The sequence below is a fragment of the Pezoporus occidentalis genome, unplaced genomic scaffold (assembly GCF_034315485.1).
Source record: "Pezoporus occidentalis ecotype Australia unplaced genomic scaffold, CSIRO_AGI_Poc_V1 ctg117, whole genome shotgun sequence".
Taxonomy (NCBI): Eukaryota; Metazoa; Chordata; class Aves; order Psittaciformes; family Psittacidae; genus Pezoporus; species Pezoporus occidentalis.
In genome coordinates this window covers 4,380,935-4,401,815 of record NW_026912961.1, presented here as the reverse complement: position 1 = coordinate 4,401,815, position 20,881 = coordinate 4,380,935, and the positions used below count along the sequence as shown (strand labels likewise).

The following is a 20,881-nucleotide window of genomic DNA, read 5'->3' as shown; positions in this document are numbered from 1 at the left end:
AAGTTATATTGTTCTTTGACAGTTTTGGTTATTGATTTTTCATCTGCATGGCTGCATTAACAACAACCAAATAATCATATGCAGTTTTGAACTTTAGCTGTCACAGATCTATTAGTGATATATGACTTTGACTTTTGGGGAATAAATACATTTTTAGCACAAACTTAGCATATGAATTTATACTAACATATTCAAAGGTATGAAACTGTTATCTCTTTTAGAAAATTGAAAATGGAAGATTTGCAAAACTGAGATATATAGCACATGCTATGGTCAACAGTACAGATCTGTTAATGGTTACAAAAAGGTAAACAGTTCTTACTCTGAATAATAAGTACTTAAAACTATCATCAAAATGTTCATACCTTGATGATTGCTGACTAGTAACTGTGCTGTCATGTATGTAGATAAAATAATTGGAAAGGCATGCTTAGTAGTGTGGCAGCAGTGGGATCAACAGTTAATGGGGTGGAGGGGGTGTTCAGCACATGAGTGTTGTTTTGGGTATCACAGTAATTTCTCTATTTAAGAAGAGAACCGGAATATTGGTCTTTAGCTGGGAAGAATTGTTAGAAATCTGAGTAGGCTGAAGTCAACAGAACTGTGAGATTCCCTTATAGATTAGTATATTGAAGGAAAAATGGATAATATAGGAACAGAGTAAATAATGTCTAGCAGTGGAGTAGCAGGCATTCTTCTCAAATAGGAACTCAGTGCATCTTTTCATAGAGATACAGCTAGAAGGAGTGTTACAGTTTTGCTATGAGATACGGTATTCTAAATAAGACTCAAAATTCACTCTTTTTAAAAGTAAGCTGTATGGTTGTTATGTATCATTAGATGAGAACTATTTTGGAACAACTAATGACTTCACCAGTTACTTGATAACTTTTTAAGTATTTTTACACTGATTTAAATATTATTAATTTCAATTTCTCATACATAGTGGTGTGTTATTTGTGACAAAAGGGACATTTGGACAGCTGACATGTGAATGGCAATACACTTACGATGAATTTACGAAAGAACCATTCATTGTCGATGGCAGAAGATTACGCATTGAAGCCAAGGTATGTGAACTTAATGTTTTGGTTTCTTTTTGTCTTACTGTTTATAGAATTGAACTCGGAATTCTTGATCTTTCGCCTTTGAATTCTTGATCTCTCTTCTAGTTAAAATGCTCAAAGAAGGGAGTTGAAATTTGTCATGAGCAAACCTCCTATAACTAGCTTCTGACTGTTCTAAGCAGAATTGTGACATGATGTTTGCAGATGAAAGTATTCCTTGAACGCTGGGAATTTTTTTTTTATGTTACACATTACTTCATGGTGCGTTCATAGTTGTAAAATGGTGATACAACAAAACTCGCAGAACACTGCAGGGTATTTTTATTATGCACTCTGTCACTGTGGAAATACGCCAACGTTAGCCTCCTACCTTGTGGTAATCCCAAAATTTCAAATATATTTGAGCAATACATTTTCATGTACTGTGCTTCAAAGAGGGTTTTTTTTTTTTTTTTTCATTTGCTAGTGTCATTGTTTAAAACCAGTCAGTCAGCTCGTTCACTTACTCCCCCCGCTTCTTTCCCTCCCCCTGCTGCCGGAGGGACGGAGAGGAGAATCAAAAAGAAAGCAACTCCTACGGGTTGAGATAAGAACAGTTTAGTAACTAAGGTATAACACAAATCACTACTGCTACCACCAATAATAATAATGATAAAAGAAACAACAAGGGAAGAGAATACAATACCTCACCACCAGCTGACCGATAACTTGGCCCCCCAACCCAGCCAAGCACCGACTGATACCTCCTCCAACCCTGCAGACTCCCAGCCCTTCCAGCTAACTCCCAGTTACATCCTGGGCATGCCATGCTGTGGTATGGAATACCTCTTTGGCTAGTTTGGGTCAGGTGTCCTGCCTCTGCTTCCTCCCAGCTTCCCCTCCTCCCTGCCAGAGCATGAGCCTCACAAAGTCCTTGGCCAAACCAAACCATCATTGTTATCAGCTCTGTTCCCAGGCCGAAAGTCAAAACACAGCACTGCACCAGCTACCAAGAAGGAGAAAAATGACTGCTACTGCTGAACCCAGGACATTATCCACCCCATATTCCATACCATTCACGTCATGCTCAGATCCCACATTTTCAATATATCATCACTCTTATCTTAGTGCATGGACCAGTCCCTATAAAGCTGCTGAGTCCATCTGGTCCATGATGTCAGGTTCCATCTCTTGTAACAATCGTTCAGGGCAGGAAAGGCTGTATTGGATCGTTGGATCATTGCCTGCTGATGCTGATCGTTCCTTTACTGCAGAACTTGTCCGGTTCTATCAAAGTTCATTCTCTGTTGGGATGATGGTTGGAGGGAAGTCAGGGCCAGTCGCTGGTGACCTGGAGACATCTAGTTGATGGGCTATAAAAGTGTTACACAGCAGGCAACAGCATACAATTGAGGTCACTGGCTGTTTTCTCCTAAAATCAAATCCCCTTGAGGTATACATCGGACTTCCCCATCTTCCCGCATTACCCACCAAGTATATCCAGGTCCCTGAGCAAAAGCAATCTCACGAGTGGGTTTGCCTTTACTTGAAGCAGGAATAACCCAGACTGTCTTCCCCAGCAAATTCTTCATATGCACCACGGGAACTTTGTCCCCCTCTACAATATGTAAAAGTTCTGACTGGGCTGGGCCGGCCCTGTTGGCAGATCCTCTGGTGTTGACCATCCAGGTGGCCTTTCATAAGTGTGTATCCCAATGCTTGAAAGTTCCCCTTCCCATTGCTCTCAGTGTAGTTTTTAACAGCCCATTGTACCGTTCGATTTTCCCAGAGGCTGGTGCATGGTAGGGGATGTGATATACCCACTCAATGCCATGCTCTTTGGCCCAAATATCTATAAGGTTATTTCGGAAATGAGTCCCATTGTCTGATTCAGTTCTCTCTGGGGTGCCGTGTCACCACAAAATCTGTTTCTCAAGGCCCAGGATAGTGTTCCGGGCAGTGGCATGGGGCACAGTATATGTTTCCAACCATCTGGTGGTTGCTTCCACCATGGTAAGCACATGGCGCTTGCTTTGGCGAGTTGGTGGCAGTGTGATATAGTCAATCTGCCAGGCCTCCCCATATTTATACTTCAACCATCGTCCTCCATACCAAAGAGGCTTTAGCAGAATTGCTGCACTTCAACATAAAATAGCTGTCTATTCTCCTGTTAAAAATACTCAGGTAGGAGAGATTTAACAAAACAAAGCCACAAACAGTTTTCTCTGAGACAAACCCAGGACACTAGTAACAAAATTCTGCAAAAGTACAATAAAGTATTAATATCTTTATAAATATGCTTATCTCTTTCAATGCAAATTGAAGTATGTTGCTCTCAGTTGCAGTTTTCCTTTAAACAATCCCAAAACTTTCTTTCCCTGGTAAACGGGTGAAGGCCATAAGGAGAAGGACGACCACTGGTGACTGAGTGTACTTACAGAGGCAAACTTCCTTAAAAAAATTAAGAAATTACCTCTTAAATTCTTGTTGAGATGGTAACTGAATTTAATTTCAGTCAATGAATTTAACTGTGTTTTGTATTCTTTCTTTTTTTTATAAGCTTCATGTGTGTAATTACACATATTGGTTGTCAGGGCAGTCTTGACAGTGTATAAAGGCATTCACTTTTTCACTCAGATTATTTGTTTCTGTTGCAGAGAGCATGAAAGGCAGAGCCATATTGGATTTCTGACTGCAAGTGAACTTTTAAGGATGCAATAATTCTTAAGAATTTCTGCCGTTTCATACAATGCTGAATAACAAATCCATCTTTACCCCTACACAGTAGTCATTTCAGGGTCCATTAACATATCTGTAGTATGCTCTTTACTGAAATCTATGATTGAAAACCATATTTTGCAAATCACTGCTTATGTTCTGTTTCTGAGGCGTAAGTTGCTAACTCTACTACTTGCAAGTCAGTATTGGTGGAATGTCCACCCAAGTAATGACTTAAAAGGTGAAAGACAAATTACAACCTTAGGGAGTACTGGATTTTGTTATCCCCCATACTCCATTATGTGCCTTCCATTCCTGCACAGTCTTATGGTCGAGTCTCAAGGGACTCCATGGTAAGGGAAGTCTGTTACTGCTTGAGCGTTATGCTTTACTGTGCTTTTATGCAGAAAATGAAGTTTCTCAGGGTGTGTGCATGCAATGTGAACATATTCAGATCAGTGTAATGGCTGTCTGAAACAAATAGCTATATAGCTGCCTTAGTAGTAAATAACTTCTTACTTGTAATGTCTGAATAAATTAATTCAATTTTGAATTACCTTTTTTCCTTATTTATTTATTTATTTATTCATTTTTAGGAACGAGTTAAGTCTGTGTTCCATGCCAAAGAATTTGGAAAAATTATTAATTTTAAAACTCCAGAGGATGCTAAGGTAAAGTCAAGATACTTTTTACAATTTATTGTAACAATATTTACAATTAGTGTTACAATAAAATTATTGTACAATATTTTACAGTTATAATTACAATTATTCTGTGCTAAATTTGGCTTAAAAAGTGAAACAGAAATATTCTTAACCTGAAATAACTATGTTTATTTAAAATTCAGCATTTCCACACAGCCATGACACAAATGGAAATGGCAATGCTATCTTCAGTACTGAATTTAAAAAATACTCAAGTACCAAACTTTTCACTTCACTATAAATCTTCAAAGTCATAACTGTCAAACAGCTGATTTAATAGTACTACTAACAAAAACTAAGCAATCAAGAATGTGAATTAAAATAGGGTGTTTTAATAGAACTAACGATATTTGTAAGTTACTCTTAGTTTTATTCCAGGTGGATGAGGAGATGAGGTGTCATTCCTCTTCCTCATTATATAGTTTTTGTTGAAGAAAGAAGAAAATCCCTAATAGAAACACAAATATTTTTATTTTATATGATATATGGCCTCTTCATTTTGATAATCACTAGTTTTGACTACAATAGAGAGGAGGAGTAGTTCAGGTCTGCTACCAGAACACTGAGGTAGTTGGGTTGCAAAAGTTCTGCTTGATTCTTCTTAGCGTAGCTAATTATTTTCATAAACAGTAAATTAGTCATGTATACATTCATACCAGTGGGATATAATACTACAAGATCATGCTTTGAAACAGTCTGTGAAAGTTGATCCTCTCATTAGTTTGTTTTGCACATTTTCATCTGCTTTTGTCTTCATGAGCATAGTTTCTAACCACAGCTGGGTTATAACATTTGACTGTTACCTCAAAAAGCATTACAATTACTGTCAAGGTATTTGAGGTCCCCGTGCTGAATTTGACTTGTCTGTACTCTTTGGAGGTACTGAGCTCTTCTTCAAATTATTATTATTGTGTAGTTTTTTTTTTTTAAATTGACAAGCAGTTATTCTTTATTGCAGTGCTGGGAGACACAGGGGATGGCTTCTCCTAGCATGTCTCAGCCAAACCTCAAATAGACTAGTCAAATTGTTGCTTAACATACATATTCATTAACCATTAACATACATCATGCATACTCATTAACCATCTGAGAACCTCTTTACGTAATTCCATGCCCATTTCCACATGCGCACAACAATGTGGTAGTGGTCTTTGTTGGAAGAAGTAAGTGACCCCCAGTCTTCATCACTTTCTGCGATCTTTGAAGCATGCGCACTAGATAAATGCTTACATCATCTTAACTGGTTTGGTAAAACTGCAGACATAATCATCCCGTCCTTCTACTTATCAGTTAGCATAGTCACCAGCACATCCTGGATATCTACTAGTTTCAGATACTCTTTATCAACACTTCCTGTTTTTCTGTCCTGTTTTTCTTACAGTTATTTTTGTACTAAGGTCATACGCCAACTGCAATGAATTATCTTATACAAGGATTCTTATTAAGTCCTTTGGCTGTATTCTGACTAGTTTTTGTGAAACATTCACCTGAGTTACTTTCCATAGCTACTGTTACAAAGCCATCGAACTGAACTTACTTACTTACAAAAGATGATGTTTCATTTTGTACTTCCTTGTCTCAAGTAGTCTGTGTGGGTATGAAATCCCATCTGTGCCCCAGCTAAATCAGGAGTAATTCCAAAACTCCAATTAGTGCATTATATTATGTATGCTGTAAGTCTTAAGTTTTTCAGCTTTATTTCCTTTCTTATCTCAAAACTGTTGGCTTGCACACTTTCCTAGAAAAGCCCATGAACCTCACAAAACCAACAGGAATGTGAGTATGAAGGGAAATGTCACTGTCAGACAGGCTTGGTAAGGAATGTGGTTTTATCTTAGAGCAGCAATCCTTCCCTAGGAAACTCATTAATAGAAAGTTTCATTCAGAAATTGATATCAGGGCCTTAGGGGATATGCTTCAGAAGGAAGTCTTTTGAGAGTTGCTTCTGGGTTTTGTTTATACTGTGGCTTAATTGTGCAAATGTGACATCTGTGCTGTGTATACAGAGAGATGACATTGATGGAAGTGTTCTAGGAGTAGTGAAGATGAAACTTGCACCTTAATAGTGAGGAGGTTATGAGGTAATTTCAGTGACACTGCATTGTGAACATTGCGATCGTGAGATGGTCGAATCTGAGATCCTCAGGACAGTGAGAAGAGCGTGCAACTAGCTCACTGCCCTGAACTTCAAGAGTGCAGACTTTGGCCTCTTCAGAAACCTGCTTAGTAAGGTTCCATGGCATATAGCCCTAGAGGGCAGGGGGCCCAAGACTGTTGGTTGATAATCAAGGATCACCTACTGCAAGCTCAGGAGTGTTGCATCCCAAATAGAAGGAAGTGCAGCAGGAGGGCCAGGAGACCTCCTTGGATGGATAAGGAGCTGCTGAGGAAACTCTGGGAGGGAAAGAAAGGCTTACAAAAAGTGGAAGCAAGGACAGGCGGCCTGGGAAGAAAACAGGGATGTTGTCCAGGAAGCTAGGGACCAGGTTAGGAAAGCTAAGGCCCAGTTAGAATTAAACTTGCCTAGGGATGTGAAAGATAACAGGAAGGGATTCTGGAGGTACGTAGCAAATAAAAGACAGACTAGGGAGAATGTAGGCCCTCTCTGGAAGCTATCAGGAGAACTGGCTATATGGGATTTGGAGAAGGCTGAGGTTCTGAATGACTTCTTTACCTCGGTCTTCACTGGCCAATGCTCTGACAGCACCACCCAAGTCTTGGAAGACAGAAGCAGGGACTGTGAGAATGAAGACCTTGGGCCCACTGTAGGAGAGGATCTGGTTCGAGACCATCTTGAAAATCTGAACGTGCACAAGTCCATGGGACCTGATGAAATCAATCCACAGGTCCTGAAGGAGCTGGCAAATGAAGTTGCGAAGCCATTGGCCATCATATTTGAGAAATCATGTCAGTCAGGTGAAGTTCCCGATGACTGGAAAAAGGGAAATATAACCCCTATTTTCAAGAAGGGGAAAATGGATGACCCAGGGAATTACAGACCAGTCAGTCCCACCTCTGTGCCTGGCAAAATCGTGGAGCAGATTCTCCTGGAAGGCATGCTAAGGCACATGAAAATCAACAAGGTGCTTGGTGACAGCCAGCATGGCTTCACTAAGGGGAAATCCCACCTGACCAACTTGGTGGCCTTCTATGATGCGGCTACGGAACTGATGGAAAGGGGTAGAGCAGTTGGCATCATCTACCTGGACTTGTGCAAGTGTTCGACACTGTCCCACACGACATCCTTGTCTCTAAATTGGAGAGACATCAATTTGATGGATGGACCACTCGGTGGATAAAGAACTGGCTGGATGGGTGCACGCAAAGAGTTGTGGTCAATAGCTCAGTGTCCAGCTGGAGACCAGTAACAAGTGGCGTCCCTCAGGGATTGTTGTTGAGAATGGTCTTGTTCAACATCTTTGTCGCTGACATGGACAGTGGGATTGAGTGCGCCCTCAGCAAGTTTGCCAATGACACCAAGCTGTGTGGTTTGGTTGATATGCTGGAGGGAAGGAATGCCATCCAGAGGGACCTTGACACGCTTGTGAGGTGGGCTGATGCCAACCTTATGAAGTTTAACCATGCCAAGTGCAAGGTCCTACACCTGGGTCACAGCAATCCCGGGCACAGCTACAGGTTGGGCAGAGAAGAGATTCAGAGCAGCCCTGCAGAGAAGGACCTGAGGGTGCTGGTCGATGAGAACATGAGCATGAGCTGGCAGTGTGCACTCACAGCCCAGAAAGCCAACGGTATCCTGGGCTGCATCAAAAGGAGCGTGACCAGCAGGTCGAAGGAAGTAGTCCTGCCCCTCTACTCTGCTCTCGTGAGACCTCACTTGGAGTATTGTGTGCAGTTCTGGTGTCCTCAACATAAAAAGGATGTGGAACCTTTGGAACAAGTCCAGAGGAGGGCCACGAGGATGATCAGGGGACTGGAGCACCTCCCGTATGAAGACAGGCTGAGAAAGTTGGGGCTGTTCAGCCTGGAGAAGAGAAGGCTGCATGGAGGCCTCATAGCAGCCTTCCAGTACCTGAAGGGGGCCTTTAGGGATGCTGGGGAGGGACACTTCATTAGGGACTGTAGTGATAGGACGAGGGGTAATGGGTTAAAACTTAAACAAAGGAAGTTTAGACTGGATATAAGGAGGAAGTTCTTTAATGTAAGGGTGGTGAGGCACTGGAATGGGTTGCCCAAGGAAGTTGTGAATGCTCCATCCCTGGCAGTGTTCAAGGCCAGGTTGGACAGAGCCTTGGGTGACATGGTGTAGTGTGAGGTGTCCCTGTCCATGGCAGGGGGGTTGAAACTAGATGATCTTAAGGTCTTTTCCAACCGTAACTATTGTATGATTCTATGACTGTATTACTGTCAGTCTACTGGACACTACAAGGTGCTCTGTCTGTGAGAGGTGCCAGTTCAACAGTTTCTTTCTTGCTGATTCTTCTTTCAAACCTTCACGAACCTGCTCTACAGAAGCTCTGGCTTCTTTGAGTTTCCTTGAGGGGGTGAGCTTCTGTTTGGGAGGGGAGGCCATCCTAAAGATCTGTAACATAAAACCTGATGCAGTAACAGAAACTGGTTTTAATCGTCTACTCATCTTCCTTGAAAGCATTAATGCACATTTCTCATGACAGTCCTGTTGTGTAACTTCATCTTCTGCCTTGGATTTCCATGTCACTACCCCACACCATTTTTTTTTTCTTTTTAGAACTCTCAGGCGACTAATTTCCATTTCATGTTGAGTAAACATGTGAATGCGAAATTCTGAATTTCACCAAATATTGTTCAAGAAAGAGTCTTTCTAAATAACTGTATGATCACGCTGCAACATATTGTTATCCTCTGTCTTTTGGTATCCTTGCTCCTCTATTGTCATTTGTGTTTTTTCTAGAGGTGTGACTAATGCAGAAGCATTAATAATGATGTGGGTGAAATGATAATGTCATTTATTTTTAAAAAATATTTCAGTAAAATATAGACCATGAAACTGAAATTCCAGCCTAGCCAGTTTAATTAGCTGTGCCATTCAGTATAAGATACTGGTATTTAAACACTATTTTTGAGCACTGTCTTAAAACTTGGTTAGGAAGAGAACACGTAGTGAAGTGGCTGACCAATACATATAATTTTCCCCTGTGTTGTATGCTTTTTAACCAAGGAAACATTTTATTTTTTCCTTTTTCTTCACACAGTGGATCCTTTCTAAACTGGAAGAAGTGAGAGAGACTCAGCCAAAGTTGTAATAAATGGAGAAGCATCAAGATACGAAGAATACTGAACAACTACCTTTTAATTCCTTTTTAACAAGCAAAACTACTTAAATATCAGCAACAAAAGCAAAAAGAGGAGGGAAGAAATAATTATGAAATTGTCATGGTCATAACAGTTTGTGGCTATATAACAAAAATAGATGACATGAAGTCAAAAAAAAAATCTAGCGATCAAAAAAATTTTGCCAAGTTTTGGCTTGTGTTTGGGTGTAGTTTTTTTAATGTTAGGAGTTTCCAGATTTACTTTTCTATAAATACAGTGTAAAATTAACTTGTTTTACCATTACATTTGATAGTGAAATAGAACTCTGGAATAAATCTTACAGTCCTATTCAGAGCAAATCAAATTATACTGAAAATCAGTCCTTCCTTTCAGACTTAGTTTTCATATGACTTGAGGCTGTATTGAAATTCAGATTTCTTTATCAAAGGAAATGTTAATTTAATAATCACTAGTCTTACAATTCAAATTCTAAGAAGGAGGCTACTGATGAGAAAAGTGTAATTTAGATGACGAAAGGAGTGGCTGCTTAGTGAACGCCGTTTTTCTTTTTGTAAATGAATGGACCAGGTCACAATGAATTTACCATACAGTACCACTTTCATACTTCAGGAAATGTTGCGGAACCTCTTATCAGTATCGTGAAAGTATAACAGTTTACAAATACATATAATGGGGAGAATTAATATATCTCTGCACTAAAAATATTAATTAAAGCCTATCACTTTAAGTAACTTATAAGTCTTGCAATTCAAAAAGGAGTTTATGGGGTTATAAGTGCACTGTTGCATACCAAAAATAAATGCCTTTGATTACACAGTATTGTGTGCTTAGCAAGTGACTAATAAAGTCAAATTTATATTAATTAATAAAAAATACAGTATTTCACAGTTGCTTTTATCAACTTTTCTTACCCAAGGAAACTTTTTTGTTTCCTGTCCAGACAGCAGAACTTTAATAGAGAGTGCCTGAATGTGTGCAATTCTGCTTGTTCCTGAGACGTAGTAGTCACAGTATTGTTGAATGAGTGTTTACTGCCGTTGATACAAAAAGTACAGGAAAAACAGTAGAGTTTTGTATGAAGGCTTCTATAAATTCCCATATAAGAATCTTCAAAATATCTGGTAAATGTAGTAAGTACCTACTGCCAAAATATTATTTCAAAATTATTTGGAATATTTATAGCTAGAGGATATAATTCTACATTGCAGATTGACAGTGCTTGAGAGATCCAAATTGTCACATTATTGTAAAATCTAAAATGACGAGCATGCTAACCTACAATTGCAGTTCTTTAATTTACTGTTAGATCTTTCTTTAAGTGTTGAGTAACCGTTTAGGAGGTTGCAAAATACATGTAATCTTGTAATTCTTCCCATAAATTGTAAATTGAATCAAAAGATCATAAGACAATTCTGAATTATGACAATGACTGTGTTGCTCCACTTGTTTGTACACTAAGCACGTACTAAGAGTATTAACTCAGGTTATAATCACGCCAAATTTAATAGAATACTTTGCCTTAGATAAGTAGTGTTATTAGGTGCACTGAGTACCATTCTGTAGCTGTAATTTGTTTTTCATTAGTCACTTTTCATCTTAGGCATGATAGTTCATTATTTTAATTCTTGGTTAGTGTTGTCTCCTCCTCTCTCTATCCCCAGTATTAACTATCTGCTGCAACTTTCACTTCTAGTACATCTTGCAATTACTTTGTACATTCCTATTTGTGTAGCTTATCAATTTACCATATTTAAATATTTCTTCTTCACAGAACCTCTGTTTCAATTAATATTATCTCAAACTCTCAACTTTTACATTTGTTTTCCCAACAAACTCCTCAAATCTCAGCTGGCTCTTCAGTAACCTTTAGGCAATTTAACCATTAATGTTGAAGAATTTATTTTAAATGTGCATGTCTGTGGTTAAGATCATGGTTTGGAAAACACAACAATTCCCCCAAAATTGCATTTTTCCTATAGAGTATAAAATATTTTTATCTTCTGTGCTAACTAAAAGCCTTAATTAAGAACTAAACCACTGAAAATGTCCAAAAGTCAACATGGGACATTCCCGCACCTCCCTCCTTGTTTCCACTTTTAATGACAACATGATTTTCTAGTTTTGTTTTTCTAGTCAGTAAATTGTAGCTTTTCCCCCTCTTTTTTTTATTTTATTCTTTTTTTAACGCTTTCCCATACAGACAGAAATGAATTTTGCCATTTCTCCGCAGACACCTGTTCCCTGTTTTAACTATACATGAGCTGGGGGCAAGAAGGAAGGTGTTCAAATTTACACCACCGAGTAGATTTCTGGATTACTCCCAAGTTGTTTGAGATGTCCATTCTGCTGTGCCTCATTCCTTATTGCAATATGCATGTTTTTTCAACAAGATGGCAGAATAGATACATTAAATTTTATTAAAAATTTATATGCAATTAGACCAGGGGATATCAATAAAAATTAAAATGTAGGCATTTACGTCTCCCAGTCGTGGTTTTTAAAAGTATACCATGGCTTTTATTTAAGTATGGAAGAACAGTTTCTCTTCTAGATGGCTGTTACCTAAGCTTAATACATTTGAGAAATGTCATTTGGGTTCTCAGGAGTAGTTTGTTAAGGGTTAGAACTACCTCTGACAAATCGATGACAAACCAAACATAGAATCAGAGATGCCAGACACATTGCTAAAACATTTACAAGTCTGTTTGCACCTCTTTGTTCAGCTGCATGGCTTTGTGTGGCATGGCTCTCCTGGTTACAACTTCCTCCCCTCTTACCTCCCAACCTCTTCTTCACCTTGAATAAAGTGAAACTGAATTTTATTCGAGTGGAATGTGATTATTATTCATTTTCTTTATAAGCTGATTTAATTAACAGGTAATACCAACAATCGTAATTTGTCAATTTCTACCTATGAAATTCTGTCAAATCCTTTCTCTGAGAACACAAGGCCAAATTTCTGTTGCAGCCATCTTGGTAAAAGCAGAATACAGACCTTAATCTTTACCTCTGGTTTATTATAAAGACAACATTTTAATAACTGCATTCACATGTATGAGCTACTTTTTTTTTTGGGGGGGGGGGGGCAGAGGGCAGGGTTTGTTGGGTTTGGGGTTTTTGGTGGTCTTCTTTTCTGCATTGCCAAAAGTTAAGATGATGTTGCCAGAGAAAAAGAGGATTTCATAAGAATCTGGTTTTCCCCGAAAGATTTCTCTGTTTCATTAGTGATTTATTATCTTTAGCACTTTACAAAAGTGAATAAATTAGCAAATAGCTGACACCTTTTTTCCCCACCTGTAACTCTGTTTCTTGGTCAGGGTTTGCCTGATAATATTCTTACTGGTGGATTAATGAGGAATTGTCTGGCCGGTATATGCAAGTACATATATGCATCACCTGGGAGCCTGGGCTTTGTTATTTGACATAAGAATTGCAACTGTGATCTTGTTCATAGTTTTCGCTTTTGTGACTGCAAGTGGGATGTGAGGATCTGAAGTTCCATTCACAGCAGTCACAGGGTTTATACAGAGGTTTTGATTGATTTCAGGGAAAATCTGCAACAAGAATTCTACATACTTTTGTTAAACTTCAACAGAGGAGTAAATTGACTTAAAGTCTCCTCCTACAAGCAGTAAGAGTTTGTACATGCCATTAATTTTTATTAACTCATCATGTCCAGATCAATACACTGAAAGAAATGTGACTGCTGGAACAGGCATGATGAGATAGGACACTAACAGGCAAAATAGGAGGAAACCTGACTTTCTTTTGCTGGATGTCTCCAAGTTTTTTTTTATCTTTCGGGAGTTTCATTCCTTGTTACATCAAGCAGATGGAGAACAATGTGCAGTGAAGGAGAACTGACAGAGCTGTTGGTGGTGCTGGTATCTTTAGTGGAGAGATTTGTAGTTGGGCAGAGAGTGGAGATGGGAAGAAGGCTGGAAATCTTCTCGAGGAGAGGCTTTACGACCCTTTAATCCCTGCACAACTATCCATGAAGACAAAGTGCAAAAAGCAAGTTATGTTAGTGGCTTGGAGGAATTGAAGTCCTAGTTTACTGCAGGCAGCTGTGGATGACCTGCAAGCTCTTGTGGCAATGAGTGCCAAGAACATTTGCAAAGTACTTTTCCCCTTCAGGAAACAGTAAATTCCCTGGACTGCCTACAAGATCTTAATCTGTCATTCTTTAGCTGTGAAAGGTATTTTATTATCTTAAGGCACTTCAACAAAAATGCAGTGATAGACAAGGGTCACCAATAATTAATCTTTTGTAATGATTTCTAGAACATTGATGGGTTTGGCCTATGAAGGCTACGGAGAGATGCTTCAAAAAAGTGTTAATAGGGTTACCCTAGTCTTTCAACTACATTGGTTAGAACAAGAAGATAAAAATGCCTAGCTCCCTAAAGTAACACAAATTTGCCATTTTTAAGGCATCACTGTTTGAAGTTTTATAAGCTATGACTGTAAAAGCTAAATTTAAAAAATAAAATATTGATAAATACCAGATGAACAGCAATGCAATTTTACATTCTTCTAAATCTATTTAATTCCTGTAGCTGTCAAAAAACCCCAAAACCTCTCAGACAAAACTAATACAGGAAATAAAGTTCTCTTAATTCATACTTCTTCAGTAAAGATAAATCCTTTGCCCATTTCCATAAATGCTGTTTAAAAAGACACCTTTTATTTTTTGAATTCACACAGGCTGTGCTATAAGTAAGCCATACTCAGTGGCTGCAAACATGTTTTGTCTTCAAACCAGATTGAACTCTCTGAAGTTTAATTGCAGGATCATGTGCTTGACAACAGCAAAGAGAAAACTAATATTTTCTGTGTCTGTGGCACAAGTGACGTGGGAGTAGATTGCTTTCTACTTGTCTGGATTCTGATCTTGATATAGCTTCAAAATGAAGTGTCTGGCAGCTTTGACGTCTTGTTTAGGTGCTAGCCAAAAGCACAATTAGTGGTTTTGTACAGTTAAAAGCTGTGGGTCAAGGAAGAAACATATTGACAGTATCTTAACAGGCTAGGTTCATATTTAAATGTCAAATCACCATAAGGGCATCCTCCCTTGTCTGCATTATCCCATTAATATGTTAGTAGAGCAGGAGGTGTTGCAACATTTCTTTTTAAAAATGTGGGGGGTATGCTTTTGAAACGGTAAACCTTACTGGTTAAGTAATTTTTTATAAAAACCTATGCAACTGAAATCACCCAGCATATATTAATAATTTGCTACATTATTGTAGTATGTCAAAGACCACGAGAAATTAAGTTTTCCAAAACACACAGAGTAAGCAGGATTCTCTTTGGCAAAGATACGATGTAGCTATTAAACCATTATGATCTTTTCCTTATTTAATGAAGGATTCAACATGATATATGTCTCATAGACTATAACACTGTATTAAGTGATGGAATACATCTGTGTTTATTTTCATCATTCTTTGGCAACTTCAAGTATCAGTAACATTTGTTCAGAAAAGTCATTCAGGCTGCTTTTAAACTTTGAACTTCTAAATAGATAACAAGTTATAATAATGAATGCAAAACTACACTAGGAGTTTATACTATGTAAAGAGTTGGGTTAATAGCCATATTCCTCAAGTTCCTGTCCCATATCTTGTCTCTTTAGATTGAAGATGAAAAAGGTGATTCTTGCCATAAGTAAATAGTGATTGTGCCACTCTAATTGTGAAGAATTGCTGCAAGAAATCTCTTAGGACTCTGTCCACAATGCTCCAATAAAAAAAAAACAAACTTCCAGTAAAACTGAGTAACTTAAGTTTATGGTTTAAAGGATAGAGCAGGAATGCATAGGTATCAAATACATTGCATAAATGCACTTCAGTTTAATGAGGAAAAACTAACTGGTTTAACTATTAACTTTTAGTTTTGTGAAGATAGTATAGGATAAATGCTTACCTGTGTATTCTGGAAAGTAACTAATTAGATGGGAATACATTATTTTCTCTTCTAGAAGATCTTTTTTATTTAAAAACAAAATGACTGAAGTATTCAGAAACCAGGGAGATATAATGATAGCTTTAATTAAGGCCTTGCTTTCTTCCATTTGATTCTACAACAAAAATTAATATGAAGTTACACTGTCTGGACAGTAATAGAAATGCATCAGCCAAAGATCATACAGGTTTTTTTGAAAGCTTTTTAAAAAATATTAATTAAGTGCATTTGCAGTGTATTGGTTGATCATTACTCTTCATGTTATATATCCTTTTATTCGTTGGGTTTTGGATCACTGCTATGAATGACATGTGAAATCAAGGTAAGCCTTAAAAATAGAAATTACTTGAATTCTTGTATGAGCTAGTAGTGAGCAGCCATAGACTGCTGCTCTACAAAAGCCTATTCTGACCTCACAGTGAGAGATGAAGCAGGGTGTATTGGGTCAAATATCTGATACTAACATGCTGTAACAACATAAGGACAAGGGCATTATGTACTATACTAGTAATATAATTTGTCCATTTCAAGAGTGATCTAAGAACTACATACAGAGATTTATGTTTGGAGTTCCTAGGAATAAGTTGGTGATGGCAGTCTGTTATTTATTTCCTACTGTCCAAAGTAAACATAACAAAATGTGCAATATTGTGAAGGCAAAAAATTGCAATTGCTAAAATTGTTCATGCATCAAAAGATGACAGGCAACTGCAAACTCTACAGTGGATACTTCAGCTAATGAAGTAGGGTATGCTTTTCACAGTTCAAACAGGTCTTGAGACAGTGATGTATAAGGGCTTTGGAACTTTAGAGTTCAAATAGTATTAAGCATCTTCGAAGAAATTCTCATAATGCAGGACATAAAGCAATGACTACCAAAAGCATGCAGTTCCCCTAATATGCTTTTGCCTAATTACCTTCTGTTTTATTTTTTTCATTCTCTTCTACAGCGTCAGGTTACTGATGATGAAAACACCTTAGAGAGGAGGGAGAACTCATGTTTTCTAACCTTGGGAAGGAGGTAAATTTTAAATTATTTTGTTTCAATTTTCCTTAATTAATGTACAGGTAATCTGGAAATATCAGAGACTAAAAGAAAAAAGCAAACAACAACAAAACACACCCCAACTAATTACAGATGACTGAGGTAGTTTTTACTTGCTTAGAAATATTGCTGACACTCAAATAATCATTTTACATGGCTGAAGTGATTTAAAACATTTTAAAATCATGTTTTGTCCTCTAAGGTAGAGTTAACTTTTACAGGAGGCTACTAATTTAATACAACTTTTGGAACTGCTTGATCAGTTTCCTAATGTAGCTCTAGTATTTGCAAATGCTTTATGAAGACACATGAATGCCATCTTTCCTAAAAGGCAACACATCTTTTTCTGCACTTTACATGACTACATATCTTACCTCATTCTCACATACCATCCAGAGGGACCTTGACACGCTTGTGAGGTGGGTTCATGCCTATCTTATGTAGTTTAACCGTGACAAGTGCAAGGTCCTACACCTGGGTTGGAGCAATGCCAGGCACAGCTACAGGTTGGGCAGAGGAAAGATTCAGAGCAGCCCTGAGAAGAAGGACTTGGGGGTGTTGGTTGATGAGAAAATGAACATGAGCCGGCTTCAGTGTGCGCTCGCAGCCCAGAAAGCCAACTGTATCCTGGGCTGCATCAAAAGCAGCGTGACCAGCAGTTCGAAGGAGGTGATCCTGCCCCTCTACTCTGCTCTTATGAGACCTCACTTGCAGTATTGTGTGCAGTTCTGGTGTCCTCAACATAAAAAAGGCATGGAAGTGTTGGAACAAGTCCAGAGGAGGGCCACGAGGATGATCAGGGGACTGGAGCACCTCCCATATGAAGATAGGCTGAGGAAGTTGGGGCTGTTCAGCCTGGAGAAGAGAAGGCTGCGTGGAGACCTCATAGCAGCCTTTCAGTATCTGAAGGGGGCCTATACGGATGCTGGGGAGAGACTGTAGTGATAGGACAACAGGTAACAGGTTCAACCTTAAACAGGGGAAGTTTAGATTGGATATAAGGAGGAAGTTCTTTAATGTAAGGGTGCTGAGGCACTGGAATCGGTTGCCCAAGGAAGTTGTGAATGCTCCATCCCTGGCGGTGTTCAAAGCCGGGTTGGACAGAGCCTTGGGTGACATGGTTTAGTGTGAGGTGTCCCTGTCCATGGCAGGGGGGTTGGAACTTGATGATTTTAAGATCCTTTCCACTCTAACTATCCTATGATTCTATTCTATGATTTTGCCAAGACTTGATCATATTCACTTAATACAACTAAGAAAGTGATGGAAGTAACACTTTCAAAACAAGGGATCCACTTCCTTCTCTCTGACCTTTGGCCACCTACATCCACCATTCTGCTAAACAGAAATACAGTCAGCATGTTAGTTATTTTAAGAAGATACTTCAGGTATCTCTAGTGGCCGTATAGTAGATTGCCTTCATGAGAGTAGCTTGAACTGTGAAATGTGCATCTTAACATTCTATGTCCTGTTTAATATTTCAACTTGATTCCCTATCTGTAGTGCTCCAACTTTCACTTCTCTTTGGTGTTATTGTGGATTAATCCTGGTGGGCAGCTAAGCACAACTCATCAGCTCACTCACTACCCCCCTCCCACTGTGAGTGGACAGGGGGAGAGGAAAGAAAAGAGTAAAAGCAAGAAAACCCTGGAGGTTGAGATTGAAAAAAAATAATTGTTTAATAAGTGGCAGGTAAGTGGAAGAAGAGCTAAAGAAAACAAAACAAGTGATGCAAAAGCATCACTCACCGCCTTCCAGGGGTAGCCCTATGCACAACCAGCTCCTGAGAAAAAGATGGCCCAAAGCCTTCTCTTTTCACTTTCATCGGTATCTTTGCTATATGGCGTTAAGTACATCTTTGGTTAGTTTAGGTCAGTTGTCTAGCTTGTGGACCCACCAGCCTATTCACTGGGGGGTGGAGAAACAGAGAAGGCCTTGGTGCAGTGTACACACTGTTCAGGAAAAGCTGACACACTGGTGTGTTATCAGCACTGTTTGGCTGCAAATACAAAACACAGCAGCAGATCAACTACTATGAAGAAAATTAACTTTATCCTACCCAAACCCAGTACAAGTGTATAAGCCACTTTAGGCAAAATGCAACAAGTAACACTGGAGTTTTTTCTGTGTTGGTAGAAGTTTTAGCAAAGGCAGATGTGAACATACTCAAATTTGTTTCCCCACGCACTCTAAAATCTCCCTTGCCACCCCTCTCACAATAGCCCCCCAGCATAGTCATAACTCACTACTTAAAACAATGAAAATGCTCACAATTATCAGTTCCGCATCAAATTCCTATGTTTTTTTGACAGTTAAATATGTCTCCCACATTTTATCCAGGTCAAAGGATTACCTAGAACATTCCATTTTGCACGAAAAAAACACCAACAAAATCACAGTTGGTTTGACCATGTGTTATCAGAGTTGATTCTGATTCTGTGTTGTAACTGTGTTGTAGGCAGGTGTTTGTTCATGATGAAATGAGTAGTTTGTGAGAAAGAGCTTTTTTCTTTACTATTACATGGTAGGACAAATACAACTTTCTACTGTCCTGACCCTCCGCTTTTTAAACTCCTCCTTCCTTCAGTCACTTTTCCTAATGTTATCTTAATGCAAGTCGTAAAGTCACATGAGGGCTTTAATATCTATTTGGATCATCTCTTCCAAGCAGTTATAGTCAGGAGGCAGAAACTGTTAGCTCTAAATGGAATTAAACTATGTTCTGATACAAGCCTCATGTTACCGTAAATACCTTGCCTCTGCAGCCTCCCCCCACATCCAAGGCTTTTAATTAAAATAATAGTTCAGCATTGTCCTGGGCTCAGCGCCCAACGTGGGGTCCGAGGGGTTGCGATAACGACAGATCTGTCCAGATTAATAATCACTCGTCACAATGCTGATTTATTGGTTCTCAAGGTTGTCCCTCTCTGTCCCTCTGGGAGTAGGGGGAGGGAAAGAAGGGGGAGAGTGAGTGAACGAGTTGCCTGACTGGGTTTAAACCACGACAAGCATGCATAGTATGAGATGTTCGAATTGGGGGAGGGGGGAATCACGTAATGTAATTTTCAAAGAGAATGTTTTGAAACACCACTCAAGTTATTGTATTAACTGAAAGGACTGGAAACACATGCAACACTCATTGACTGCAAAGGTGTCATGAACTTTAGAAGTAAAGATGCTGCAGCTACTTTTGTAATGGTGTACTAAATTACCTGACAGGCAGTCTTACCTAAATGTAGTATTTTCTAAATCAAAAGGATACTCAAGAATTCCTTTGGTTGGCACTTGGTATCTAAGAATATCTTGCTGAGTTGGCACAAATGAGGACATAGCAATATGATCAAGGTCAGGGAGATAACTGGAAATTAAATATACAACAGAAAGAAGATTAATGCACTATCATAAATTAATCACACAGATTCAAAACCAAAGGCTTAACCAGTAATCAGAGAAGTGTTCACACAAAAGCAGCTAAAGAGAACTTCAGTTGTGCATGGCCTTAGCACAATTGATCTTGGCATAAACCAGTAAAACCCTTCAACTTTTATTTGAATAATCTTTGCTCCTACCCCAAAACCAGTATCAGAATTAGGACTGGAATGCAAATATAAATATCAGTCCCAGCCATAACATTTACCAACAGTACACTATTCACTGCCACCTCATGCATGATGCTAATACTGAACACAAATGTAAAAGGTTGCTGGGCAGAATTCAGAAAAATAATTGATGGAAAGCACTGCAAACATGAATCCCTCAAACTTGTATATATTTTAATATATTTTTAATGAATTGCTGAGGTGAGTAGCTCGAGAGAGGACGCCTTCAACACCGGAGCTGGTGGGAGATCAGCGTCCAGGAGCCTCAGCTCAGAGCGACAAGAGCCACCGATGGAGCCTCAAGTCCTCGACAGGACCTGCCCAGGAGCCGGCAGCTCAGCTGACGAGAGCGAGCAGCTGACTCATAGGGGGCGGAGCCAGGAGCAGCGGCACCAGCCCTGACTGGGTAAAAACCTGCCCCAGGGAGCGCGGCGAACAGAGCGGGTCGAGGCGGTTCTCGCGGGCAGGGGGGCGGGGTGGTGAGCACTCGGCGTGTGAGCAGGGCCCGGTCCGGGAGCTCTGCTCTGGCTG

The 20,881-nt window shown here is 39.2% G+C and overlaps 2 protein-coding genes across 2 annotated transcripts in view; one reads left to right on the top strand and one right to left on the bottom strand.

The window, feature by feature from the left end:
* Nucleotides 1-12,561, top strand: part of VPS13A (vacuolar protein sorting 13 homolog A) — a 110,169-nt gene extending 97,608 nt beyond the window's left edge. Inside the window, exons 69-72 of the mRNA XM_062640956.1 lie at nucleotides 222-307; nucleotides 947-1,070; nucleotides 4,361-4,435; nucleotides 9,658-12,561. Coding sequence (XP_062496940.1) covers nucleotides 222-307; nucleotides 947-1,070; nucleotides 4,361-4,435; nucleotides 9,658-9,708 — 336 coding nt within the window. The 3' untranslated portion in view covers nucleotides 9,709-12,561. The remainder of the gene's footprint in view (nucleotides 1-221; nucleotides 308-946; nucleotides 1,071-4,360; nucleotides 4,436-9,657) is intronic.
* LOC134175238 (guanine nucleotide-binding protein subunit alpha-14-like) overlaps nucleotides 3,327-20,881 on the bottom strand; it is an 85,455-nt gene continuing 67,900 nt past the window's right edge. The window contains exon 3 of the mRNA XM_062640934.1: nucleotides 3,327-3,497. Within this exon, the coding sequence (XP_062496918.1) occupies nucleotides 3,399-3,497 (99 nt within the window). The 3' untranslated portion in view covers nucleotides 3,327-3,398. The remainder of the gene's footprint in view (nucleotides 3,498-20,881) is intronic.